At 35.2% G+C, this 27057-nt stretch overlaps 3 protein-coding genes and 1 long non-coding RNA gene across 13 annotated transcripts; 2 read left to right on the forward strand and 2 right to left on the reverse strand.

Moving 5' to 3' along the window:
* Nucleotides 1-2913: 2913 nt before the first annotated feature.
* On the reverse strand, nucleotides 2914-7626 carry LOC112288100 (thymidine kinase a). The gene is made up of 4 exons (XM_024531956.3): nucleotides 4821-7626; nucleotides 4298-4442; nucleotides 4042-4163; nucleotides 2914-3852 (listed from the first exon to the last, which is right to left on the reverse strand). The coding sequence occupies exons 1-4, from the start codon at nucleotides 5375-5377 to the stop codon at nucleotides 3573-3575; spliced, it is 1104 nt and encodes a 367-aa protein (XP_024387724.1). The 5' UTR covers nucleotides 5378-7626; the 3' UTR covers nucleotides 2914-3572.
* Nucleotides 7627-11654: 4028 nt separating this feature from the next.
* LOC112287690 (oxysterol-binding protein-related protein 1A) lies at nucleotides 11655-18074 on the forward strand. The gene is made up of 10 exons (XM_024530972.3): nucleotides 11655-12942; nucleotides 13883-14242; nucleotides 14436-14523; nucleotides 14979-15382; nucleotides 15534-15689; nucleotides 15892-16059; nucleotides 16286-16426; nucleotides 16761-16991; nucleotides 17155-17268; nucleotides 17421-18074. Exons 1-10 carry the CDS (start codon nucleotides 12178-12180, stop codon nucleotides 17592-17594), a joined length of 2601 nt encoding a protein of 866 aa, XP_024386740.1. The 5' UTR covers nucleotides 11655-12177; the 3' UTR covers nucleotides 17595-18074.
* Nucleotides 18075-19901: 1827 nt separating this feature from the next.
* LOC112287691 (small ribosomal subunit protein eS10z) lies at nucleotides 19902-21587 on the reverse strand. Its single transcript, XM_024530976.3, has 2 exons — nucleotides 21278-21587; nucleotides 19902-20558 (listed from the first exon to the last, which is right to left on the reverse strand). Exons 1-2 carry the CDS (start codon nucleotides 21472-21474, stop codon nucleotides 20225-20227), a joined length of 531 nt encoding a protein of 176 aa, XP_024386744.1. The 5' UTR covers nucleotides 21475-21587; the 3' UTR covers nucleotides 19902-20224.
* Nucleotides 21588-21743: 156 nt separating this feature from the next.
* Nucleotides 21744-26124, forward strand: LOC112287692 (uncharacterized). 10 transcript variants are annotated; one of them, XR_016505231.1, is made up of 4 exons: nucleotides 21744-23819; nucleotides 24157-24400; nucleotides 25117-25464; nucleotides 25670-26124. It is a non-coding gene; the product is annotated as an uncharacterized LOC112287692 (long non-coding RNA). The 10 variants fall into 10 exon arrangements; XR_016505232.1 differs by having other exon boundaries at nucleotides 24157-24238; XR_012218357.2 differs by having other exon boundaries at nucleotides 21744-22100; nucleotides 22319-24400.
* Nucleotides 26125-27057: the final 933 nt, after the last annotated feature.

Here is a 27057-nt window from a genome sequence, read left to right on the forward strand (position 1 = left end):
TAAGAGCTTCTGCTAGAGATTTTGAATGATGTATGAAGTTCTTAGCCATATTCTCATCAATATACTTATTTAGTAGAACCAACTTATTTTGTGATAAGCTATAGATTGGTCCAAATGGTGGTTGAATTCCTTCTTGAAGATCAATTGAATAATCATAGGATCAATGCTGTGAAAGAATATTTTTATTTTTATTTCTAAAAACCTTTTAGAAATCTTGATGCAAGCTGGAAATAGTACTTGATATCTTTCTACAATCAAAAATAGGTGTGGCATATATAGCAAAAGATGACCATTTTCTTTATCACATACATGAAAGCTCTTGCACTTACCAATAAGAATTTGGATGTATTAGATTTATGTATTTTTACTTAACTAAAGAAATTTTGAAATAAACTACAAGAAAAATTAAGATTACGAGAAATCCAATCAATTTGAAGATTATATTTTTTTAATGACAATAATCTTAAAATAACTTATTTAGAAGGAGATCTTATGACATTAAATATTACTTTGTTATTATGATCTTTAATTGCTACATCTAAAAGAATAGTCTTATAGATAATATCTCTAAAAGAAAATAAATGACCATCTATGACTTCTATATGTATAGGTTTAGTTTTCTTGACTAAGAATATTTCTTGTTTTTTAACAAAGTCTTTGTCTACAAAATAAGTTGAGGCTCCTAAATCTAATAACGCAAAGATATTGTCATTTATAGGTCCTAAACACACATCTATTTTAAATAAAATGAAGGATCTTTATTAGGTATTGCACATGATTCCAACCGCATGGTCCTTATTATAGTTGCAAAAACTTATTTTCCTATACATTATCTTCTCTAGCAACTGTACTCTTCATTTTGTAATTACATTGCTTCTTTGGATGATGTTGAGTAGTGTGCTTAGCTTCTCTACAATATAAGCCCAAACCCTCTTAACAACATTAAGTCTTTTCATCCTTAATGAGAGGTTTAAAATATACCATATCAATTTGCATTGGTTCATGCTTTGATAAATAAGTTTTTGAAATATTAGTAGCTGCCATCATTACTTGATTTATTCCTTTCCAATCAAATCTTTGTTTTTGATGCCTTTCAAATAGTCGATTATTACATACAATGGTTTGAGCAATAAATTATTCCAAAGAACTTGGTTTTGGGATTGTCAATAACAAATCTTTGACATTGTCCTTGAATCAATATCAAAATTAATTGATAAGAGCTTTATCATTCCAGTCTATATCACAAGTAAGGTTTTGGAATTCAGCATATATGGTGGCTAACTATGATCCTTGTTGTAAAGATAAGAACTTGATCTTTGCTACTGTTTCTTGATCACTTTTTTAAAATATAGTCATAAATATTTTAAAAATAAATTCAAATCATAACAGAATTGTGAATTCTTTTGCATCGAAGGTTCAAATCAAGAAAGTACTTCAAAATAAAAGTACATCCATAAACCCAACTTGAATAAATCCATCAAAACTAAAAGAATTGAAGGTTGAGATAATATAGAGCCATAGAATACAAATGAATAATGGTATATAAAATTTTGGTATTAAAGTAATAATTATAAAAAGATTTATAATTTAAGAATCATATTTTTTAAAAAATTAATTATTTTTAGTAGACTATTTATGCAAGGGTGTATAGCACAAGAGATGTTTATTAAGCAATTTTATATCTTTATTGTATAATATGCTCAAGAAAAAACCATCATTTTTTTTAAATTTGTCTATTATATATATATATATATATATATATATATTGATATTATTTCTATTATATTAGAAATCTATTGAAATTTTATAAAAAGAAAATTATTCAAATTTATACATGGATCTCATTAATGGAATTATTATTGAAAGACATTGCAAAAAATTGCTACGAGACAATTTCTACTTTGGTTGGACAAAACTTGTAAGGCAATTTTGCAAGACTTTTTATAACTTAGCAAAGAATGTCCAAAATTCCTTAAACAAAGAGCCAATCCTTCTCTAAAATAATCTTTTTAAGATTTAACAAGCTTCCATTTTATCTCCTTTTATACTTCATAGTTTCTTACTTCAATCTTAATAAGATCATTTATAACATTTAAGATTATGAAATATTTATTTCAGATTTTAATTCTAAAATGATTCTATAATTCTCATCCATCACTTCAAAATCTCTTCTTTTTTTAGTATTATACATTGTATCATTGATATTACGAGCATTCTTCATAAAAAAAAATTTATGACATAAAATAATATAACCAACTCAGTGAGAAGCTCAAATATAGTTTAATATAAATAAAGAAACTCACTACAATACTTGTGGTTATATTTTTATTCATTAACTAATTCTCTCATTGTTTGAATCTACTAATATGAATTATACTAATATAAAAAGGAAACAATAAAAAAAATAAAAATAGACCTGTCATTACATTACAACTAATCTATTAAATCTGATGTAAATATTTAAATAAAATCAGAAGTAGATTGTTGCACAGTATTATTGGGTGACATCTGCTTCTGGATGGTCCTTAGTAAATGCTAGAACCTCCATAGATAGATAACACACAATGATCAAACACTGCAATGTCCGAATGTCCGAGAGAGGATGGTGGAAGCTGGAGCTTAGGCAGAATACGGGCCAAGGTAGCAAGCTTTGTAGCTTCATTCGATCTTCACCTAGTTTTCTGTTTCGCAAGAGTCACATGTACTCAATTTAACTGAGATATTACTAAAACTTCGTTTCACCAATTTTTTTAACAAAAGGATATCACGAGGATATCAGACACTTGATTTCACTGAATTTTTTATCAACCAAGTGTATTTTCAAATCTTCCAGCCAAGTATTTAGTTTTGACACCAACTACTCATATTAGAGCAGATTCATTGTTTTAACTTCAAACTACACCACAAGAGATATTTCCAGACTAGTGTACCCAGGATTACTCCAGATTATCAATAGAAATACGATGAACATTAACACTAGTTTTTCGTTGTAACCAAAAACACCTTGTTCTAGTATCCCTTCTCCTCGATTACCATCAACTCAGTCTTGGTATACAACCTCTATTCAATGGTTGTTAAAATAAAAGATACAAATGTACTCGTGATCTGCAAGTGAACTCGACTTTAAGAGCCCCTCTCATTACGAACCTATCTTCGTTTCAAACCCTTCTTGTGGTGGCCATAAATTCTGAGGATGCAAGTCCAACTCCGCAAGATGTCCATACTCACATCCTTTGAGGTCTTCGTAGCTGAACTTCTGGAGGAACTCTTAGACACTGCCGAATAGCTACAATTGGTAGTGTGTTCCAATCACCCTATTCTCTCCGTTGAGAAGATAAATGCGAACTGCTCTCAACAGCAGAACACTAACTCAAGTCTCTGCCCAAGGTAACTTCAACAACCTTTCTGTAAGCCCGCCCATTCAGCTTCCTTCCGATCCCTCCAGAACCGAGCAGAATACGATAAAATTGCTAGCTTCGAGTTGTCACATGCTCCATCCTAATTCTGCACCGAACCCCCTTCAGAAGAAGGAAAACCTGGATGCATTATAATATACCGGAGTTGGTGGTCTGCTACGCAGTAACCTCCTTGGCTACACTCAATGCCGATCGCCTAGATTCTTGATGGACCTGCAGCACACTGCGAGCAGTTTCGACAGCAATTTGCCCACTAACGAAATGATGTCGACATACTGGCATATAGACATCTGCCCCACCTATAACCTCAGTCTCGGTGTCGACAGTCTTGCGGAAGGTAAACGGAGCTGGTTGATTGCAAAGCTCACACCGTGCATGAAGCTTTGTCACCGAGTCTGCCAATGGTATAAGATCCAGCGCAGATCCAAACCTGCGTCTGCGGTAAGTATCGAGGCTGTGTTATGCATTGCCATGAGTATGTACTGTGCCAGTATTAGCGTAGCCATGAACTATTGGTAATTTTCCACATTGTAAAATGCGAAGAACCTATTAGCTACCGCCATGAGACAGACGTCAAGTGTAACTGCCTTGAACTAAGTTGCTGAAGAGTTTCAAAAAAGCATACCTCAGAAAGTCACCATCAAGGCCAGCGACAATTACTGTTTTGTTGTCGAGGTCAGCAGCACCTTGACAAAACTCCAGGAGGTCGTCGAAAAACTGTGACTCGTCGATTCCAATAACCTCCATCTGCAGGTGACAAGTGGGCAGGAAACGAACACTCAGAACTCAATGCAAGGCGAATCTGCAATCAACAATCAAGATGAGTGTAACATAGAGATATGACAGAGACTTCATTAAAACTGTAGTGTAACTTGACCAACCTGTTTATATGCCTCTTCTCCAACATGTTCCCTAAAACTTGCGAGAGTCGGAACGGCCACGCACGGCATTTGAACCCCATCGTGAGAGACAACTGCTGAAACGGCATATCTGTTGTCTTTATCAGATTTCACTAAACTCACCCTCCTGCAACAGGTGTTCACAACCTTATCAAAAACCAACATTGTCTGGAGGCAGATGCTTTGACGAAAAAAACGGAGATACGGAGGTGAACATACGAAACAAGACGCAGCCCGCAGGATTAAGCAACTTGGGAATCAAAATAGTCTGTAACAAAACGATTCGGTTCTACTGATGTAGCAGGTTACAATCCCAGTAGCGGCTCTGTGCTCGATCGTATGCGCAATTCGACAATTTGCAACAATACCACGGATACTGGGAAGGAGAAACAAAGGCATTCCACATGGTCCAAATGAAACAACGTTGGCCAAATGCCAGTATTTACTGAGGGAAGTAATGGGAATTATTTCTGCACTGATTTTTAAAAAACATACTGACAAATACCTGCCAGCATCAGCTTCTTCTCGAATACGCTGCAAAAGGGCTGTGGTTTTCCCAGCGAACATGGGACCAATGATCACGTGTATACCCCCTACATTCTCACGAGCAAAATCATTCCTTTCCAGCGCCGGGGACCTCAGTAAGTCTCCATTACTCGGCGACGTAGAAGAATGCCCCTCGACTTCAGTACTCTGTTCCACAGCAACTCCATCCCGGTCTGCAGCTCTACAAGCATAAGAGGCACTCAAACAGTGGCGAGGAGTAGGAAATCTCGCAGCACGGCATGGAACAGCACTCATAAGCCGGAAAGAGACAGGGGCAGGAACAGACTGCGCTTGAGCCGTCCCTCTGCAAATCCCCCCCGAGAGCTTCCCACATGCGAAGAGCCGGAAGTCGAGCCTGGACGGGGACACACTGGTTGGAGCAACGGCATGCTGCAACGAAGGCACAGGCACGCGGGGTGAGGTGCGAGAGCGCCAAGAAATGGCAACAGCCATGAATGAACGAGTGAGGGCAGAGGGGAGATAATGCGCGTCCAGAACTAGAATACAAGGGCGCATCGTGCTCTTCAAAAGAAAACGCGAACTGTCGTGTATGTCTGATTAAAACTTCCGTTTCAAGTGGAAGACGACAGAGGTGGGCTGGGCAGACGCCGCAGGGCGTGCAGGAACTCCATGGGAGCAGATGCCGCCAATCTACATCATCTACTACAAACCCACTTGAGAAAAATCCTGCACCGACAGAAATATTCGTAAAGTGTCGATGTATCTCGGTGTCAGCACGAATCCGGCGGACCTCAACCCTAAACCCTAACTTCTTCTCATTCTCAACTCCCTCCTCCGTCTTCAATGTCTGTCATTCTTCGCAAGCTTCTTTTGGAAGGTGCTTCACATCTTTGGAAACTTCCAGGTAGCGACTTAAACTTCTCAGCATCTATGTTTGGTTTGAAATTTAACATCAACTTTTTAGGAGTTGTGCTTAGATTTTTGTGGAGGTCAGATTCTGTTTTCGAGGTCAGTTTCTTTTATCATTGGCTCTTGGTTTACGATAAAATTAATTGAATTTCGTTTAATTGTCTTATTATTCGCTTTCTTAATTGTATGTATTTACCTAACTTCAATGTGTTTAGGACAATAAATTAAACGATTCTGCAGATCAATGAAGGTAAACAAACCTGGTGAACAATGCTGTAATTATGTAATATAATCCGAAGCATCTCTTTCATTTAAACCCTCTAATATGGTGTTTCAGTTACACACAGATTAGGTGTAGATTTTATAACGGACGCTCGAAAATGTATTCCCTCTCGAAGTAGAATTAGGAATTCTTTGTGATGCTTATCACATTCTGGTGTGGAAATCTTCAGAGTATATTTACGTTAAACCTCTCATCGACGTGGAGGTTAATGTCACCGTGGTAGTGGATTCTAGTACACTTGAAAACTGGAAAACTACACCGCCTGCTAATTGACCTTGGGAAATTGTGCTGCCTTCACTCCAACCTGAAAAAAGTTCATCGAAACAACCCAATGCATTCCAAGGGCGATTTCAAACGAAGAATCACTCCTAAGTTTTGGCGATATAGCTCTTCCGAAGACTTGTCAGCTCTTGAAGTAGACTTCAGTCATGAAATAACATTCCAATGACCGTGAACAAGCTCAAGAAATATTCTAAAGGAAAAGAGATGGATGCCTTGCAGTCCAATCCATACACATGTGTGCTGAGGATCCATTGCGAAAGTGATAACCTAGCAACCTGCATTTTGAGAGCTCCTGTATTCAAGATTCTTTCCCCCACCCTTCACCTCTGCTCCAAACGTCGATACACGAAGTGCTGTGCCACAGAGTGCTTCATCAAAGCCAAAGACTGCTCCATCTAAACTGCTGAAAAGCAAAAACATGCTTCAATAAATTTAGCAGTCAGTCCATCTTTAAACTTAGCATCAGCCCACCAAGTCCTCCATCATGTATTACACTACAAGCTATCATCCGACCATTACGATCACACCCACCTGCGCGATTATATCCGGCGAAACATAATGGTTAATTAGTTGAATTTTTTATACGAGTTGGACCTCATGAAGATGCTTACTTGTGTATTTGTCCCCGAAATCTGCGCAATCCTACAAAGGAGACTAGTGATACTCCCAATTTAGAGCCAATTGCTGCACATTCCTCAAAGGATGGTCGACTTGTTTAAGTAAGAACTTCCCACGTGTTCATAAACATATTTCGAACTTCGAGAGTAAATCGGCAGTACCAAGGTTAAACCGACACTGAAGAAATGTCCAATGTGTGCTCGGATGCAATAATCTCCGCAACATTCTCCCAATTCTCCATGTGCACAGTTCACCACACCTGAATAGATACTCCCCGAAGTACCAAGGTTGTACTTGGCACTCTAGAAACGTCTTGAAATCGACTAGAAAATTTCTCTGCTTCGTTGGGATTCCAATTTCCCCTCAGCATTGCAAATCCCTGATTCTGCATTGTATTCAATCAACTACTGATGCAGGTTTAAAGAACCTAATCCGAAGCATTCGGTTTCTGCACCATACACATGAAGGCAGCTAACACAGGTGCATTTCTCCGTGTGCGAGTGAGCTGTTGAATTCATTCACTAAAGTCATGACTTGACTGACGTTTTGATGATGTTGGCAGGTTGAACTTGAATGTCAAGTACACAACAACAGTTGATGAATCTGTTGTTGAAGTAGACTATTAGGACGTCAGCAGGGCTTTCAGGGAAACGCTCCTCTCTTACTCTGGACTATGCAAGAACTAAAACACGCTGTTCCAATCAATCGATCAGCTGCCTGACATGCAAATGACTCATTCCAGAAGCATGTATATACAGTAGAACCCGACAGTGTCGCATGAAGTAGAGATCAAAAATTCCTGTGAGAATCTCAAAATAATGAGCTCTCGCACATGAGAGTTTGTAATCAGAACCAGTCGGCCACGAAAGGCATTCGCTAGATCATTCCCGTCACTTTATGTTATTTAGAAATGCACATTAAACCCTCATGGTTGCTTATCTTTAAAGGGCATTACTTCGTGACTTCAACTTGATGTTGGCAGAAATTGCTGTCACCTGTGAGTCATTTTTTTTTCTTTTTTCCTTCTTTTTATTGATGATTGCTCTAGAAGGGAGAGAAACCTCATCACCGCAAGCATGATCCAAGCTTATCAATCATGCAGTGTTTTCTTTTTTTTCTTTTTTTTATTCTTTCCTCTTTCTCTTTCTCTTTGTGTGACTCCTTCACTGTCGCCTGTTCCTGACTGGATCGTTTAAGTCCACTTTGAAGTCACGATTGTAGACCAAGTCTGATGCCAGTGTGCAACAACGAGACCACAAAGAGAGAATTGGCATCGTGACTCGAGCCATCGTTCAATCTAAGCTTGCTGAAATCAACTAACAAAAACAAGGCTTGAGTGAAGCAGAATAAAAATCTTAGTGTACTTTAATGTTAATATTAATGTACTAATATTAATATTCATGTACTTTACACTTGTAGCCTTGGGACGTATGATGAGTGTAAAGCCTCTTGGGTCTGAATTTAGGGCTACGTGTCACCCGTAGCCATCTCAGTGACACGTCAGATATCTGTGGGCCATGTTTTTTTTATTGTTTTTGATGCTTCTCTATCTGCCACCAAAAAGTGAGGACGTCCTTTTGTAACAAGTGGCGTGAATTTAATTCATCTAATTTTATCGACATCTTTCATTTGGTGTTCTTGTCATGAAAGAAAAGCTGATGGACAAAGGAACACAAAATGAATGGAAAACATATTTATATATTTCACACAACAAGCATAAGTAAAAAAAATAAAATACATAAATAAATAAATAAATATATATATATATATATATATACAACAGGATTCAAAAAATTACATTGGGTACACTAAACCATGTAAATCTTTGAAAGTTTAAAAGTTTACCTTTTTTTTTACAAAATACATTGATAAAGGTTACATATGTTCTAATTTTATTTATTTAAATAAGATTCCATTTTTATTAAAACACTATATATGTAAAAAAATCTTGTAGGCAGCAAGCACTTTACAAAGTTCAAAAATTCAAATAGCTTAAAAGAAATATCATACATCCACATACAATTCACCAACATTATTTATTCTTTTTTATTTATGTTCTTATATTTATACTTGTGATATTGCTTTATTTTGCAAAGTTTTTTGAAAAAAAATTATATTAGAGATCAATCAATTTTGAAAAGAAGTATGCATGTGTGATTTTACATTGCAACTGTGTGATTAATTTGTTTAATTGTAACATTCATAAATTAAATTTAAGTAAATAGTTTTTAGGTATTTTTGTAAGTAATAATAATAATGATAATAATTATATAATTATGTGTGTATGTGTATAGGGAAATAATAAAGCAACTCAAATTTTTACTAAATCAACTCACATGTTTAAACCATCATTTTATCCTTTCAATCCCATCTTCATGCCTAACTATTCCCTTGTTTCCAATTATTGCCCCTGTTCTTGACGTTCCCAACCCTTGCTCCCATTCCTACCCTCTCACCCCTATCTTTAGCAATAGTTGGAAATAGACAACTATTAAGAATAGAAATAAGGGCTGCTAGAGTACAATGATAGTTAAGATATAGTGGATTGCTTTAACAAAAAATTGATTTTTTTTATGATTCCTTTATATATATATATATATATATATATAAATTAAATTCATTTTTTGCCAAGAACTAATTAAAAAAGAACTTTTTTGTTACAAATATATTTTATATTTTTAATATTTTGATAATAGTGATTTATTTCTAATATATGTAAAAAAAATTAAATTTTATACAAATACTTAATAAATTTCTACTTATTTGTAATTATCTTTATAGATTTATTAAAAAAATTAAATGAGTTGCTAAATGAACACTCTATGCCACACATCTTTGCATATATATTACATAATTCTTATTTTCAATGAAATATTTTAGAATTAATTTAAAACAAATTATTCTTTAAATGGATTTAATAATATTTATAAAAAATAAAAGAATTATAAAAAAAATCATAAGATTAATTTAAATTTAAATAAAAATATATAAAAAATTCCATAAGCTTTTGTATACAAATCTTATAGTATAAATTTATTCTAAAAAAATTTTAAAATATAAATAAGAAATTTATTGTAATAATGTGGAGATGCATATTTGTGAAGGACATAAACCTCAAAGAACGAAAAGATCAATACACTATTATATCACTCAAAAAAACTAAAAAATTACTCAAAAATGATATAGTATTAAACTAGAATGGCTATTGCCAAAGATAAGAAGATTAGAAAGTCTTGAAACAAGACTAAAGACTAGAAAGGCATTGACAAGAGTGAAGAAGACTTCACTCTTGCCTCCATATATACTTCCTAAGTGGGAGCTATGTTGCAATGTTCTACAGGACATCTAATACATGTAGACTTTAGAAGACATATCTTAACTTATAAAGTAAGTTTTCTACAAGTGTGCCACATAGTTAGCTTGTTCTATAAGCTATCAATACGTATGACATGTGGTTAACTTGTTGACCAAGTTTTTAACCTATCAATCAACCAAAAATAAAATCAAAATTGCGTCTATGAAGCTTCTACAAAGCTACTCTAAAAGATATTATGAAATTAATCTACTTTTACCTACTTCTACTTAATCATATAAGTAATTATTGGAGCAAATATATATGTCTATGACAATAGCATAAGGAGTGTCAATGCAATAAGATGGCCCTATCTACCTAATGGTCTCTAAAATTTATCAATAAATATATATATATATATATATATATATTTGAAAGTATCCAAATTCAAATAAAACCTTTTGTATTTATCTAAAACCTGACAATGGGACTATCGTACTATTTTTTAAATTAATTTTATAAATATCTTTTTTATTTTTTATTTTTATAAAATTTTATTTAATTTTATTTATTGCTATATTACTTAAATATTAATATGTCTTTTAGAAAAAGAAGACCAATGGATTTTAAGAATTGTATGATGATGAAGGGTTTTATTATTGATCACATTCTAATATAATACAAAGAATTTATCTATTTGATGTTATTTAGATAATAATTCTTTTAATTCTTATATTATTTTGTAATACAAAATTAAAATATCTTTATAATTTTAATTTTGTATTAGAAGTAGAAATTCTAAAACTACAAAAGAATATATGAATTAAAATATCTTTATAATTTTAATTTTTATAAATAAATAAGTTGATAAATAAATTGGAATTATTTTTTTGAAAATCCTTAAATTTCTAATTTTTTTTTTATTAATTTTTTTTTTTTTAAATGTCTCATAGAAGTACCTTACTTATGACAAACTTCAAAATAAGCTTTTATGCTAGAGTTATTATTTAATGCTCTGATTGGACTTTGATTATTTATCAAATTTTTTTTCTATCACAACTTAAGAATATATATATATATATATATATATATTATTAAAAAAAACCAAACATAATAATAATGTCAAAATTTGTCTAATTGAAAATATAAAGTTTTTAAAGAGAGCATTGTATAAAAACACCAGCAACCAAAACTAATACATCACATGACTTAAATTCACCAAACACTACATGTGATACGTTTTTCCAGCAATAATTTAGATTCTTTGAAATGTATACTGATATAAATCAACACTGTTGGTTTTTGAAGTATATCTTTATAACAATAGCAGACAATGTAATAATAAATATGAATTCCAGAATCTTCCATTGCCAAAAGTTGTTGTAGAGACAGAGAAAGAGAAAGGGAAGTTGCGGCGCAAGGAAGAGCGCGAGGAGGGGGAGGGCGGCAGCGAGAGTCAGGGCCCCCTCCACCTGTGTTGTTGTGTTGCGCCTTTGCGGGGGGTGTCTCGATTGCAAGGCAGCTCTGTGTTGCTCCGCGTGCTTGTCAGGCCTTCGTCGAGGCAACTCCTGCATTCTGCTTCTCGGAAACGAGCCTTGGAATGCGTGCGCAGAGTGGAGCAGAATTTGACTTGTCCGTGAATTTTCCAAGAGTTTTTTTTGCTTTGATCGCGAAGTAGGCGATGATGGAGGTGGCGTTGGTGGTGGTTAATTGAGTAGATCTGTTTTGGTGTATTCGTGTAGTGGAGTGTTTGGTTGGCAGCAGGAAGAAGGGGCGAGTACAGAATACCATCGAGGAATACGATGCTATGAGGAATGTGCTGGGCTGGCATTGGTTGTGACCTTGGAACGGTGGGTCCCGGTGGATGAAGACGGGAGATAGTTTGATTGGAGGGGTTTGAGTTACGTGGAGTCTCGGCGTAAGGGAAGTCGAGGCGGAGAGCAGGGGATGCATGCCACCAGACAAGCTTGAATGCATTCCTTGTGTTGTATCGCGCCTGTTCCCTTGGAGAAAGAGGGAGCTAAAGGGGGCAGTGATAACAGCAAGATGTTGTTATCGCCGTCTGAGCCCAGTGCTCCGCAACGATCCTCGAAAGACCGCCAGAATGCGACGTCCTTAGGCTCCAGGAACCTGCCGAACCCGAAGAGCAATAGTATTAGTAATCGTATTGAACATAGTCTTCCGAATTCAAGCCAAACAATGGCACAATCGGGACCCTTTTCTAGTGCAAATAACAACGGAATCATCGTTGCTGGTGCCCCGCAGCTCGATGGGAGAGTGGGTGGCAGCGACAGCGTGCACAGTAATCGGGCTGAGCCGGACCTTCCATCTGCAGAGGCAGGAAAAAATTTCACTGTCATTCCGGAGGGAGGTATGAAAACGGCCACCAATTTCTCTGGAGAGCTTTTTCAGGTGATGGATACCAAGGTGTGCAGCTCGCCTCAAGGGGGCGCGCTCACCGACAATGTGGTTGGGATTTTGTATAAGTGGGTGAATTATGGGAAGGGATGGCGGCCTCGTTTGTTTGCACTTAAGGAAGGCGTGTTTTCATACTACAAGGTTCATGGTCATGATAAGGTTACTGTGAACGACAGTCGGTTTAGAAATTCCCGTATTATTGGAGAAGAAGCTCAGAGATTTTTGAAGAAGCAGAAAAATCCGCACACGCATCCCCATTTGCATATTCACAGCGTAGATCAGAATCAATTCGAAGCGTCCGGAAAGATCCATCTCAAGGTACGCAGCGAGAGAGAGAGCATTGGTCATAAGTTCTGTCCTATTCACAGAAACACGTTAGAACGAACATTTGTTAAAACCCTGCAATGCGATTCGATCCTTTTGCAAATATAAACTGCTAAAGGGATGTTTTGACTTTTTTTTAGCTTTTTTGTTATGCAGTCATTTTTTTCATGGCTTTTTAATACAAATTTCTGACCGCTAAGAGGGTGTCTAGTTTGAATACCAGCAGAATTTTTAAATCTGTAGTCCACAAGAGGAAATGGTCTCATGCATAATACATAGCAAGTGTTATGAGCAGCTTTCTATGGACGAGCATGACTGTTGATCAATCCATCAACATGTCTTGTTTCTACCCAAGTTTCACAATGTGTCTGCCGTAGTTGGATGCCATATTTGACTTCAAGAAGTAATTGGAGTTGCTTGAGTTCTCTACGTTCATCTTTGGCTGCTCAGTGGATGCAACAATTGGATTGTTATTTGTTTCAATCTGTGTAGCTCACGGTGTTTCGCAATGTTTACTACACCTCTAGACTTGTGCTCAAAGTCGATTTTATCTATTTAATTCGTTGAGTTTCCTTTTGGAAGGAAGGCCTGCGTAGAACTAGACTCAAGGCAAAGCTTGCTTGTTTTCGGATAGTTGGCTATATTTCCTTGTGAAGCACTTGCCTCGGCTTCGACCATCATTAGGGTTTCGTCTTCGGTCCTTAATTTATAGTAATCGGAGACTCTTTCCGATTAGTTGTGGTATTGAGGACTGATATCGCTGCATCATTTTTGTTGCTCGTGAAAAACCAAATCACATAATTTGTTCTACCACTCTGTTTGTGTTAGTGACTTCGCAGTTTTATGTTTTATGGACAATTCTAGGAATCATTCTTCTTTTCTCGGAAATTGATCTAGTTCACATGCTCAGAATTGCTTTTCTAATCGTACGCAGGTGTCCTCTATTCGTTACAGCCAGTCAGACGACAAGAAGTTTTACATCTACACGGGAACGAAGACTCTGTATCTTCGAGCAGAGACAAATGCTGACAGATCTGATTGGGTCGGGATCTTGCAAGCGGCCAAGGAACTGTTCCCTCGGGGTTCATTGCTTGTTGGTGTAGTTACTCCTTCTGAAGAAATTACCATATCTACTGATAAATTGAGGCTAAAGCTTCTGGATTTTGGGTTAAGTGAGGAGCAAGTGAAGGAGTGTGAGGATATCATGCTCGGAGAATTTGCCGATGTGAAGGAGCAGTTGAGAGTTATTCAACAGCGTCGCCTGACTTTGCTCGAAAGACTGCGGATGCTTGAGGTACGCTGTCGTGATATTTAGTTTGAAGTTGGGGTATTTGTTAAATTTTTCGCAGCACCGTGTTCGTGGATATGGAGTTGATATCTGTCAGAGGTGACAGTCTTCTTCTCAACTAGCGAGAGAGCCAGAGAGATGTTGCAGAGTTTATTTATGGAATTCAGCTCTGTTGATAGTTTCGGTCTCTCTCTTGCAGGCTGAGAAAGTGGAATTGGAGACAACTGTAGTGGATGAAATGCGAAGTCATGGCGGAGCTGAGATTCGTGAATTGAAGAAGTATTATGGTATATTCTATCATCTGCCTTTGGTGATGTTTTTGGTCTATCTTGGGTCTGTCCTTCACTCAGTGCCTTATATTTACCTTTTCCGAAAAATGTGGAGACAATACATTTTGCAGTAGTCGTGAGGTGTTACAATCTACCATCTTATGTCCATATTAATTAACGTACTATGCTAGTAGTTTAGATGATTTAAATTAAGCTTCTATGAAGCCCCATTTATTATTTCCACCACAACAAGCCCTCACTCCGACCCCCTTCCCCTTTTAAAAAAGAATCAGCAGTCTAGTTTTATTATCAGTGTGACACCTCTGGGATGTCACCATTAACTGTAAACACTGATCTGTAAACTCAAGCAACAAATCCAACTAAGATTTTTTCCACCTTGGTTTGAGGCTGGGTTTGGTTTGAGATAGCATATTGTAACCAATTGCAAATGCATGTTATTGCATTTTGAACAGGTGGAAGCGATTCTGAGTCAGATGAGGACAATGACGACCACAAGGGTGGTGTTGAAGTAGATTCTGACGATGAGGAAGATGTCTTCTTTGAAGCAAAGGAGACACTTAGGAGTTCTGCTAATCCTCCTAAACATCACCTAGAATCTCCATCAGACGGTGAGGTTAGCATGGACATAGTAGGATTTGATTATCCGAAAGTTCCTCGACGAAAGTCTCTACCTAATCCAAAGGAGAAAGAGAAGAATGTGAGTTTGTGGTCTATGATCAAGGACAATATTGGCAAGGATCTGACAAAGGTCTGCTTGCCAGTTTACTTCAATGAACCTATCTCATCTTTACAGCGGGCTTTTGAAGATGTGGAGTATTCTTACCTCTTAGACAGGGCAGCTGAATACGGAAGGAGGGTGAGTTTCACTTTTCTCATTATCCCATCCTGAATACACAGTGAAGTGGTTTGCCGTGTTACTGTAATCAAAATTAAGAACTCATCCTTCAGTTGATTTGTTCTGTTTCCCCAGGTTTCTTTGAAATAACTGGACGTCTATCTATATGCAGGGGAATAGCCTTATGAGGCTTCTATCCATTGGAGCTTTTGCAGTGTCAGGGTATTCTTCAACAGAGGGTCGCACTTGTAAACCTTTCAATCCCCTGCTTGGAGAAACTTACGAAGCTGATTACCCTGACAAAGGTCTAAGGTTCTGCTCTGAAAAGGTGTGTCATGATTGCCATCCTCTATTGTATGGTACTTTTTTCATATTTTTATGTGCCTGCTGAAAATATCATTACCGAGTTGATGGCCGTGTTCTGCATTCTGGAGATATTAATTTGCAACCTCTTTGTCATATCTTTCGAGCTTTAGATTAAGTAAAAGTTAATCATCTTGCATCTTCTATCTCCCTACGTTGCTTTGCAGGTGAGTCATCATCCAATGATTGTGGCATGTCATTGCGAGGGCAGAGGCTGGAAATTCTGGGGTGACAGCAATTTGAAAAGCAAGTTTTGGGGTCGTTCAATCCAACTGGATCCTGTCGGTATTCTCACGTTGAAATTTGATGACGGTGAAGTATTTCAATGGACCAAGGTACGCTCTTGTTTCTCAATTTTGACATGAATCTTAACTTTATCAGTCCTGAATACGTAAAAGTTCAAATGTGGATGACCCACGATTCTTGTGCCTACTACCGACACTTGTTTTCAATGCTTTATCTGCATTTACAATCCGGAAATGTGATTTTACTCATGTATGTCCGTGGCCAAAAGGATTCCTGTAACTATGCTCATGTCCCTTACCTTTTCCTCATGTACAGGTCACGACATCAATATACAACCTTATCCTAGGAAAGCTTTATGTTGATCATTACGGTACCATGCGCATCCAGGGCAACCGTCATCTTTCCATAAAATTGAAGTTCAAGGAGCAGTCAATAATTGATCGCAACCCTCATCAGGTTCTTTACATCTTAATTCAATCCTCCGCACCTTCCACCGCCTCTTTCACACGCAGTACTAGTTAACAATTAGACTAGTTATTTCTGAATTTTAGAGCGGCGATTGTTTTTTGAATGAATGCGGCCAGTTTCAAAAGTAGGTATTGAATTTCAATCAAATTACTTACAGCAAGGATGGTACAATCCGTTCACGAAGAATTAACGACATCGAATCCTCCGTTTATACGTCTTTCTTCCCTAGTTAATTCATAGTTTCAGACATATCTGTTGTGTTTGGTTTGATCCAATCAAGGTCTACTCTATCAACCTGTCCTAGCGAATTTGGTGTTGGCAGGTTCAAGGGTTTGTGCATGATAAAAGTGGGATTAAGATTGCAACGCTGTTCGGCAAGTGGGACGAGTCTATGTACTACATAATGGGAGACATTTCTGAGAAACCAAAGCATTATGATCCCATGTCTGAAGCTGTTTTGTTATGGCGGGCCGCTCCTCCACCAGAGAAGCTGACTCGATATGGATTGACAACATTTTCCATGACTTCAAATGAGATGACCCCTGGACTGAGAGTGAGTATCTGCAATTTTCTTAGACTTAAATGCTTATACTAGAGATTTGACTTATATATGGCTGTTTTTTTTCTTTTTTTCTTTTTTCCTTTCAGTTAATAAGAAATATGAATCGGTAGACGAGTCAACATTCATCTACTTATAAATTTAATTTATTTTGTAGGAAAAGTTGCCACCTACAGATTCAAGGTTGAGACCTGATCAAAGACATCTGGAGAATGGTGAATATGATGCTGCCAATTCAGAAAAACTGCGACTTGAACAAAAGCAGCGACGAGTGAGTCTTACTACCATCTTGCTCTTGCTTATGTCAGAGTTCTCTACTTGCGTAAACTAACACTTTTGTGCCAGCGTAAATGTGAACTCTCTTCGATTTGATGATTTTTGTAACTTTATTCGGAGACTGATTTGAAAGGCTGGGTGAACCAGGCACGGGCCCTTCAAGAGAAAGGCTGGCAACCACGTTGGTTTCGCAAAGGCAAGGGCAAGGATACCTATGAATATATAGGAGGCTATTGGGAAGCACGAGATAAAGGGAGATGGGATGGTTGCCCAGAGATTTTTGGCCCAGATCCTGCAGGTGAGAACTGTGTTATGGATTGAAGATCAGTAACAGAAATAGGGTGGTGAAAATATCCCCTGATGGCATTATGCGACTTTTGTAACATTACTGTCTCAACGTCCTCAACATTCTCAACTTTTGTACCTTCATCGAAAATTTTAGTGTACAGCGATTGAGGGTGCGTGGCTGGCCAGATCGGGTTTAACCTTAATATGGGTCATGTATGTGTAGTTTTCTTGTTTTTCCCTTCTTTTGGTCAGGACCAGGATAGAGTTTCCTCCCATAGTAGAGCCAACCATAGAATAGCCAAGCTTGATTCTTTTCACTACTGAGGTATCAGTTAGTCCTCAAACAGTTGATTCGGATCATAGTCTTGAATATGTGTCTCTTTTATTGTTGAACCCTCACATTTTTCCTGTACCTCCTGGTGAATGGAGACCTGCACGGCCTGTCCAGTCATTAAGACCAGATCTTTTCAACTTCACAATAAATCACAAATGGTAGACCTATTTTGCAGCTTCGATTACTAGTCAAATACATACTGCTTTAGGTCTGTTCAAGACCATTCCCTTCATTGGCCTCTTTAGGGTACTTGTAATACTTCTAATTGCAAGGCGTGGAGCATGAGGTCTAATGAACCTATTCCTGTAATTAATGAGCTTGTTTAGGTGTCTGCACCACGAGTTACAAAATAGGCACATCTGTGTTGGAGACAGAATTGATCATAGGAGCTAATCTATCGTTGAAATGAGGACGACTTAACATGGGGCTTCTGGCAATTTGCAACCGAGGGGCCTTGACGTTTCGGGCTGGACCCCATTTTATTCCATAGATACTACCATTCACTTGCGTAGTGACGCCTTGAGTGTGCACACTCCCAAGTGCGTTAGGAATCAGTATGGCCCAGTTCATGGAGGCAGATGCCCTGCCATCCCCACCACCGCCGCCTTTCTTCAGACCACATTGAAAGAGAAATTGGCCTTTGTTCTGATACGCTTGTGCTCTTTATCAAGACAGAAGCACTTAGAGAGACCCACGATCATCCTTCTAGCTGTGAAGTGGATTGTGAAGGCAGTCACATCAGACAGTGATGGAACATCGAAATTATTGATGGAAATAGCAATATTTGGAGTTATGGTATTTGCTACAGGTTCCGTTGGTCAATATCCTGTTGAGATAATTGAACACCCAGCTTATGTTTCCTCTTGACGAATTCCAGTCTGAATGCAATAAAGATGACAATAGCATCACTACCACTTCTCAATTCACCTTGTTAGCCGCCATTTGTCAAAATCACAAATGTCAAGGATATGTTTGAGGTGAGAACTCATGTAAGCTTTTCACAGAGTGATCCAAATATGATATCTTTGGTAAGAAATTGATAGCTTCTACATCATATATCAATATTCCAAATCCGCTGCTCAGGGTATCAAGGTCTCATTTACTGCACGTAAACCGAACATTGTACATCTACATGTCGAGGTTTTGTCACTACGCGGTTAAACCACGCATCATAACGGGCAAACTTGACTGACATGCCATGCGTAGAAGCCGTTCTGTTTTCAGCCACCTACAAACACGAATGTGAAGTTTTCTGCGTTATTACGACGTTCCAAGCAACAATTTTTTCTATGAACCTCCAAAGCCTGAACATCCAAGTGCTTCTTATTTTTGGGCCTTTACTATGATTACATAATCACGATGTTCTCACAATAGAGAGCAGCATACTACACATCACTTCGTACTTAGAATTACCGGGCCGATACTTTACCACTTCAACTACTTCAAGTGGTGCTTGGTGCCAGAATGTCTGGAGCCATCACTCCAAAAAGCTAAATTTACGTTTACTAAGTGTTAATCTATTTGTTAGTTATTTCCCAGAAGTGCAGTTCTGGACTCACTAATGGAAGCAAGTCTAGTAGTCATGCTTTTCACGATGTCGTAAAAAGCGTGATGGGCCCATCTTTCTTGGTTTTCCAGCCGTTGGTACAACCACAAACTTCGAATACGCAAGAGCGGACAATGTAGACAAAATGACAAGATCGTCGTCGAAGCACAATTCGCACGTACTGTACTCTATTCATTGGACGTACCGCATCAATAACTTATTTGTCTTGCGGACTGGACTAAATTTTGTCCAAAAAGTCACCAAACCCCAAGACTACAAACGTATCCAATCCTTTTGCCATCCATTTATATGGCAAGGTTGAAAAGCACATATTCGCAACTTATCATCTACAAAACTGTTGAATTAATTAAAGATACACCGACTAGGGGTGTAGGTAGCCAGACTGTAGGCTAGAAATTCACTCTATGAAATATCTAGCAAATAGTACCAACAGCAGGTATGCCTTGAAAACAGTCATTAAGACTTTGTACATTGCTGCAAGTGGATATAATCATCGAACAAATGAGAAAGAAACGAAATGCCCTTCTGCTTTTTCATAAGAAGCAAAGGACATAGTAACTCAGGTAATCAGCAATCAAGTTCGTAAAACACAGTTAAGTGCTTACTCATCTATGTTTATCATCAGAATTAACAAATCTGAGATACTTAGCTTTTCAATGCCGCTAAAGAGAAGCAGCACCAAAATGATCCAAAATTCATCAGGTGCTTTCTCTTCAAAGACCCCAGATGGAAAATGCAAGGGGATTACGAGAGTGCAATATACTACTCAGTCAGGGCACCTGGAGCACCGCCTGCAAATCCTCCACCTCCACGACCGAAGCCGCCTCGTCCACCCCGGAACTCAGGTCGGTACTCTCCAGGAGCTCCAGTTTTCTCTCCGCCGAAACCACCCCCACGGCCACCGCTACTTCTATAATCTTCCCTATCACCACCAAATCGTGGCCTGTCACCCTCTCTCGGAGGACCGCGGGGAGGTCTGTCTCCTCCCATTGGCTTACTTGAGGGACGTGCAGACTTCTTCAAAGTAGCGGGAACAATCTCGGAAGGAAGGTTAAGATAAGTCCTGAGGTACTCGATGCCATCATTGGTCAAGTACCTGCAATAGTACGAAAGAAATATTTAAAATCAATGTAAAATGAGGTTAATGCATTGTAGATCCAAGCAGCGATTATAATCGAAGTTCTTCAATGTATATCTTGTAGTCAGTGAACCCTAAACCAAAGGGAAAATTTGGGTTACTCCCACCTAATTCAGTAAGAACGATTCAATCCAGTAGTACACACATCAGCTGAATTGTAAAATGCGACAATCTCTTGATGATGGCATGAGTGCATGATTGTCAAAGTACACTAAGAAAGCACTCCTGTTTGTTTACTAAGCCATTGTAAACCTATCTTGTTACACCTGCGCATCAAGAGTACCTCAAAAACTAAAGCTCAATAACATCCATGCAACGCTTCTACAAAATCCGTTGGTTCAATCGTGTCATCATGTATACCTTATATCGAAATTAAGGGGAGGCGATGAAGACTAGATCGCACATACTAGTCGTTCAGTTCGATAATTACAGAGCATGCGCTCCTTCCACTGACATGTCATTAAACCCTAAATCTTTCACAATCAGATAGTAACGACAGCACAAACGTAAGAACTAGGGTTTGAGTTACAATGCGCAAAACTACGGAATATCAAACAACGTTCCACGGCTCTTAAAGCTACATGTATCAAGCCCCAACCCATTCTTTCTTTTTTTTCCGATCCACATTGTTGACACGCCCAACCCCCGGCACTGCGAAAGCAGAATTCTCAACTCACCAGTAGTAGTGACGCCATGCGAAATTCTCTTTGACGTACTCCTTAGAATTAAAGCTCTGCATGAGTTTGATAACTTGAAGGTTGGGCACATCGATCTCCGGGTGCTTGGGCGCATTGAAGTCCTTCTTTGCGTAAAGGACGCCCTCCTTGAAGAGGTACTTGTACACCTCCACTCGATTCTTCTTCGGGATCAACATGATTTTGCTAATGCCGGCTTCGATCACGCCCGGCAACGATTGAGCCTCCTCGACGCCCACGACGACGACGACGACGGAGAGGAGCCCGAATCACAAGAGAAACCCTAAGTTGTGGTGCTTCCCCTGGGTTTACACTGACTCCCCTCTCTGTTTATGTAAACCCAGGGGTTTACATGGTCGGGGTGGACAGACTGGAGATGGATGATATTTTCACTTGTATTAATGATGGACAGAATCTGAATGGAAGAGTCTTTCTTTGTGTGCAACTGCCATTTACATATATTGATGTGTGTAAATCACAATATTATATATTATAAAAATAAATTAAAAAATGAATTATGTATTTATTTTTTAATACTATAGACCATTGTAAACTTACACCACAATTCACTACCCCCCTCCTCTTTGTTTTAAACAAAACTACTTACAATGATTTAAACATACACAAGGATTTTGTTGTTACGAATTTTTTTATAAGAAATGAAATTATTTCAAAATTAATAAATAATAACACAAATAAATTCAATTTGAAGGTGAAATTACTTGTTTGTGATAATTTTGAAAACTAAGGATAAAAAATACAAGTGTTTCTTTATTAAATTTGTAGTCTTCAAAATCAATAATATGTAAGTACATGCTTACTTACTTTTGATTAGGAATAATGTCAAAAACTGCATGATGACTTTCTAGTTTGGTATTTAAAAAAATAATAATATATAGATGTAGTATCACAAATTGGTTTTTAAAGAATTCCTTGTTGCATACATAAATGTCTCCTTACAGACTTTAAGTTTTCTTTATTATTTTTATTTTTGTTTTGATATTCTCACTCGTATAATTTCAGATTGCTTGCCAAGTAGAGTTGCAGCAAAGAATACCAAAAAAATAAAATAAAATAAAATAAAATCATTAATTTAGTTTGATAAGAATTAACACAGAACGCATGACTCCATGTACATAATATCCTCAAATTATTTTTGAAATTATTATCATATGTAGTATTGATTATGTAATTATATGATACTTTATAATGGAAACTACTTCTTATGCAAGTTCATCAAGTAATCAGAACAAAGTTTGCAATAAAGATAGTTATCAAAGACAAGCGGACCAAGCTGTAAGAAGAAAAAATAGACTTGAACGGCTTCAAGAGTTTAAAAGATCTATTGCGTCATTTGAACATCATTCAAAAGATTGTTCTATTGGTAAATCTGCAAAAGCTATAATGATTGGCAAAGTTCTCGAAGAAAGAGCCAAAGAAATATCAATTGTGGCACATGAGATTCGCAACATTCGAGAAGAATTAAACAATTTAAAAGTAAGTGGTGAAGAAAAAAGTAAAATAAAAAATCTATGCATCAACGAAATTGAAGACCGTGAAAATGAATTGAACCAAATTGAAGAAGAAATCATTTTTATATTGGAAAGTAGAAATCAAGAGATGGTATCCCAAAACAGTGACAATGAAGATCGGGAATTCGATTCCAAATCGAACGATGGCATTTCACAAGATCTTCCATCTAAATCTTTTTTTAATAAAAAATATAAATGTAGGGATACCAAAAGTTTTGATAGTTCATCAAAACCAATTCCTAATCCATTTAACTTTGATTCTAATTCTGATATGTTTAGTCATCCAATTCAAGAAGATGTAAATGGATTAGATGATGTAGAAGATAAAATTAGTTTTATAGAAAATTTAGTAAAAGCTGACATGATAAAAGAAAGCATGGATTCAACGCTGAATTTTATGAAAGGATTAAAGTTTTGATAAAACATACATGCTCGAATCAGAATTTAGCAAAAAAACAGAGAGAAAAAGAAGAAAGAAGTAATGCTAAGATTGACTGAAACAAATTCAACTGGATTTTTAATGTGTTCACAGTATTTCTAACACAAAATCAAAACGGGAAAAAATATTGATGAAACAATTATGATATAAAACATAATATGAGGATCAACTGATAATTCTTCTTTTTTGTATTTCTAACACACATCTGATTATCATGCAAGATCTTTTATCAGTGGATGTATGTGATTCACAAAAGTAATCAGAATAATAATGTATGTGTTCATGTGTTTTTACTGGATATTTCACTAAGTAAAAATCATAAAATTGAGTTGTTGATTTATTCGTGAATTTATGGGGTTTCGTTTTTTCTATTACGTATCATAAATAAATTAAAGCGAGTTAGTAATCATTGTAAGCTTAAAAAAACTCACATTGAAATGAAAATGATACAGTTTTTAAGATGAAAAATTTCAATTATAAAGACGGTTTTACCAGATTCTTCTTGTTATGGTTACTGTTGTTATTGATTCCATTCGTAGGAATGCTTTTCTAGGTAAGAACACATGTACTTAAAATAAAATTAATGTGAAAAAAAATCAATCACACAAATTGTATGTTACAAAAAAATGAATACCCAATGTCAACCTTGAATAAAATGCCAAGATATGTAGAAAAAATTAAAATCTTAAAAGACAATGGTGTGAAGTGAAGAGCACAATTTTATTTTTCCTAGAATTGTACATTTGTACCTTTTATTCTTGATTTTTTAAAGAAAGAAGATTAAATATTGAAATAACCTTGATTGAATATTGTTAAGCCCTAAAATAATACATTAAGTTTCAAATTTTAGGTCTATTGTATTCTCAATGTTTTTATTTTCCCTATATCAGGCTTTTGTTGCAATTCTTTATGGGTTGCGAAACTATATAAATACACATGAGACATATTTCTTAATATTAAATTCAATATGAAGTAAGAATCTAGTTTTACCTCATCAGTATTTGATATCTAACATAAACTTAAACACTGTTACATTGAAACTTGTTAGATGTTGATTATTATGGGCATAGTGCTATATATCAATTTATGCTGGAATCATTTTATATTGCTTTACTGATTAGGAGATTGATACAGGTTGATGTCTTCACTCAATTATTTTGGACAAAATCATTGTTTGTTATATATTAGTAAATAGATTTAGATAATTATTAACATACATTTGTAAAATATCATTTTGAAGAACATTTCTAATGTCAAAATTATGTGATGCAATGTATATATTATTTATATTGTGTATATATATATATATATATATATATATATAAATAATACATATACACACACATTCTAGCATTAGGGCCCTTGCTTTGTATTACATGTGATATCATAATTTTTGATGCATAATTAATTTATATGAAAAAAAATCAACATAAAAAATGTAGCCAAGCATGATACAAGCGTATTGATTTCTAATTTCACCAAAAACCACAATAGTAGTAATAGTGATATAACACATACACACACACACACACACACACACATATATATATATATATAATTAAAAATTAAAAATAATATATTTTAATTTAAAAAATACAAATTTGATTTTAAAATATTGGTTGTTTTCAATAATAAAGCTAGTTTCAATTCAACAAACTTCAATCCTATGCAATTTTTTGTAATTTTTTCCATAATATTTTATGCAAATATTAAAGATTATAAGATTTAAATGACCTTTCTATACATATTGATTAGTTGGTTTTAAGTTTGTTTTAAGTGAGAGGTCTTTATTAACTAGTAATGTAATTTATGCATGTACTATAACATTAGTTTTTTTTTTGAATATTTAGGTAAATATTTAAGAATTGAAGGATGTAAATGTGAAAATTTGCATCAAATTCTACATCAAAACCAAAGGCATTAAATGCCAACATGAAATAGGAGCAGCAATTGTGATTATGTTATGTAACTCAAACTGTGTAAAATGATACAACTATATACAATATATTGACATATTAATTAAATCTCTATTTAAGATTGTATTTCATCAATAATTTCTATCTAATTATTAGTGTCAGAAAAATTAAAATTCATTCTTCTATTAATTTTTTTAAAAATTTATTATTATTATTATTATTATTATTCTTATTGAATGTAGAGCTTTTTAAAATAAAAGGACTATGCAACATGCTTCGGATGTAAGTAAAAAACTACGTCAGTTCTTTATTTATATAGTACTCCTTTGAGAATTTAAGTTTTTATTTTTATTTTTATTTTTATAATAATTTTCATGATTGATTAAACAAATCTATTATTTTTGTTGATTTGTATTCTAACCAAAATTAATGTTAGCCCACTATTACAAATTTAATTGATTCAAGTATCTTTATTATTATTTTTTAGATATAATTTTTTTTTTGACTTGGCAATAAAATCAGTGCCCAATACTGCATTCTGAAATAGCTATATACATAATTTATATAGTTTTAGATGTGCCATGACATAAAATCTCTAAGACAGAGCAATGAGACAAGGTTGTTATATGGGCGCGAAATTTTTGTGGTGGTGGTTCTAGATTATGGATTACAACAATACAAAAAATACAACAAATTCAAAGACAAAGAAGGCCTAGTTTTGAATCCTCATCATTTTTTATTTTGCTTTGAATTATTATTTGTTTGTCATATTGACAAACATTGACAAAATACTATTGGAAAAATTGACATTTCAATGTTGATAGAAGAATTTTATTATTTCTCCACCAAATTAAGTGGGCTTAAGATCAAATAATTTCAAAAATATGTGTAATGAGACACTATTACAATTTAAAATCAAATGAAATATTCAACTTTGAAGTAGCAAGCAGTTGAAATAAACTTTGTCCAAAATTCTATGCTAGAATGCATTTAATTAAACCATGACTTTGTGCTTGAATCAATGTATGTTTTTTAAAATTACTCTACAAATCTTTTGTATGCTAAAGTTACTCAATTTTAATATATTCTACTTCAAAGTTTCTTCAACAGTGTTTTTTTTTTTTTTTTTTTTTTTTTTTTTTTTTTTTTTAAATAAAAATGCAAAATAACAAAACAAAAATTCATGAAATATTAACTTATAAATTCATAAAATTATATTATAAATTTATATAGTTTATTTGATTAAATTTTTTACTTATCCTATGCCAATTTAATAATTTATACAAGTGAATTGTACTTTATAATTGCATATAATAATATTTTAGAAAATAAAATAAAATAAAAATTTAAATAAATATTATTTATATTTACTAAATTATAAATATATATATATATATATATACATATAATTTTAAATATTTGTACATATTTATATATAGAATATTATTAAAGTTTTTAGAAATCATTACTTTTATAATTTAAAATATTTTAACTTATTCTCACAAATATATATATTTATTCTAATAATTATCTAAATAATATGAATAGATAGTAATAAATAAAAGTAGATTAATTTAATAATATCTTATAAAGAAACTTCTTAGAAGCTTTATAGATGTGGTTTCATCTTTATATGACTCTATAGATGATTGATAGGTTGAATATTTGGCCAAAAAGTTAGCCATATATTGCACATGTTGGTAGCTTAAGATATAAACTAACTATATGGCATACATATAGAAAACTTATTTTACAAATAAAGATACATGTCTTGCAAATTGAATACATGTTGAAGATCCTATAAAATATAGCTATATAGCTCTTAGTTAGATGGTATATATAGAGGCAAGAGTAAAGTCTTTTTTGCTCTTGTCA

Source organism: Physcomitrium patens, chromosome 10 (genome assembly GCF_059467195.1).
Source record: "Physcomitrium patens ecotype Gransden chromosome 10, ASM5946719v1, whole genome shotgun sequence".
NCBI lineage: Eukaryota > Viridiplantae > Streptophyta > Bryopsida > Funariales > Funariaceae > Physcomitrium > Physcomitrium patens.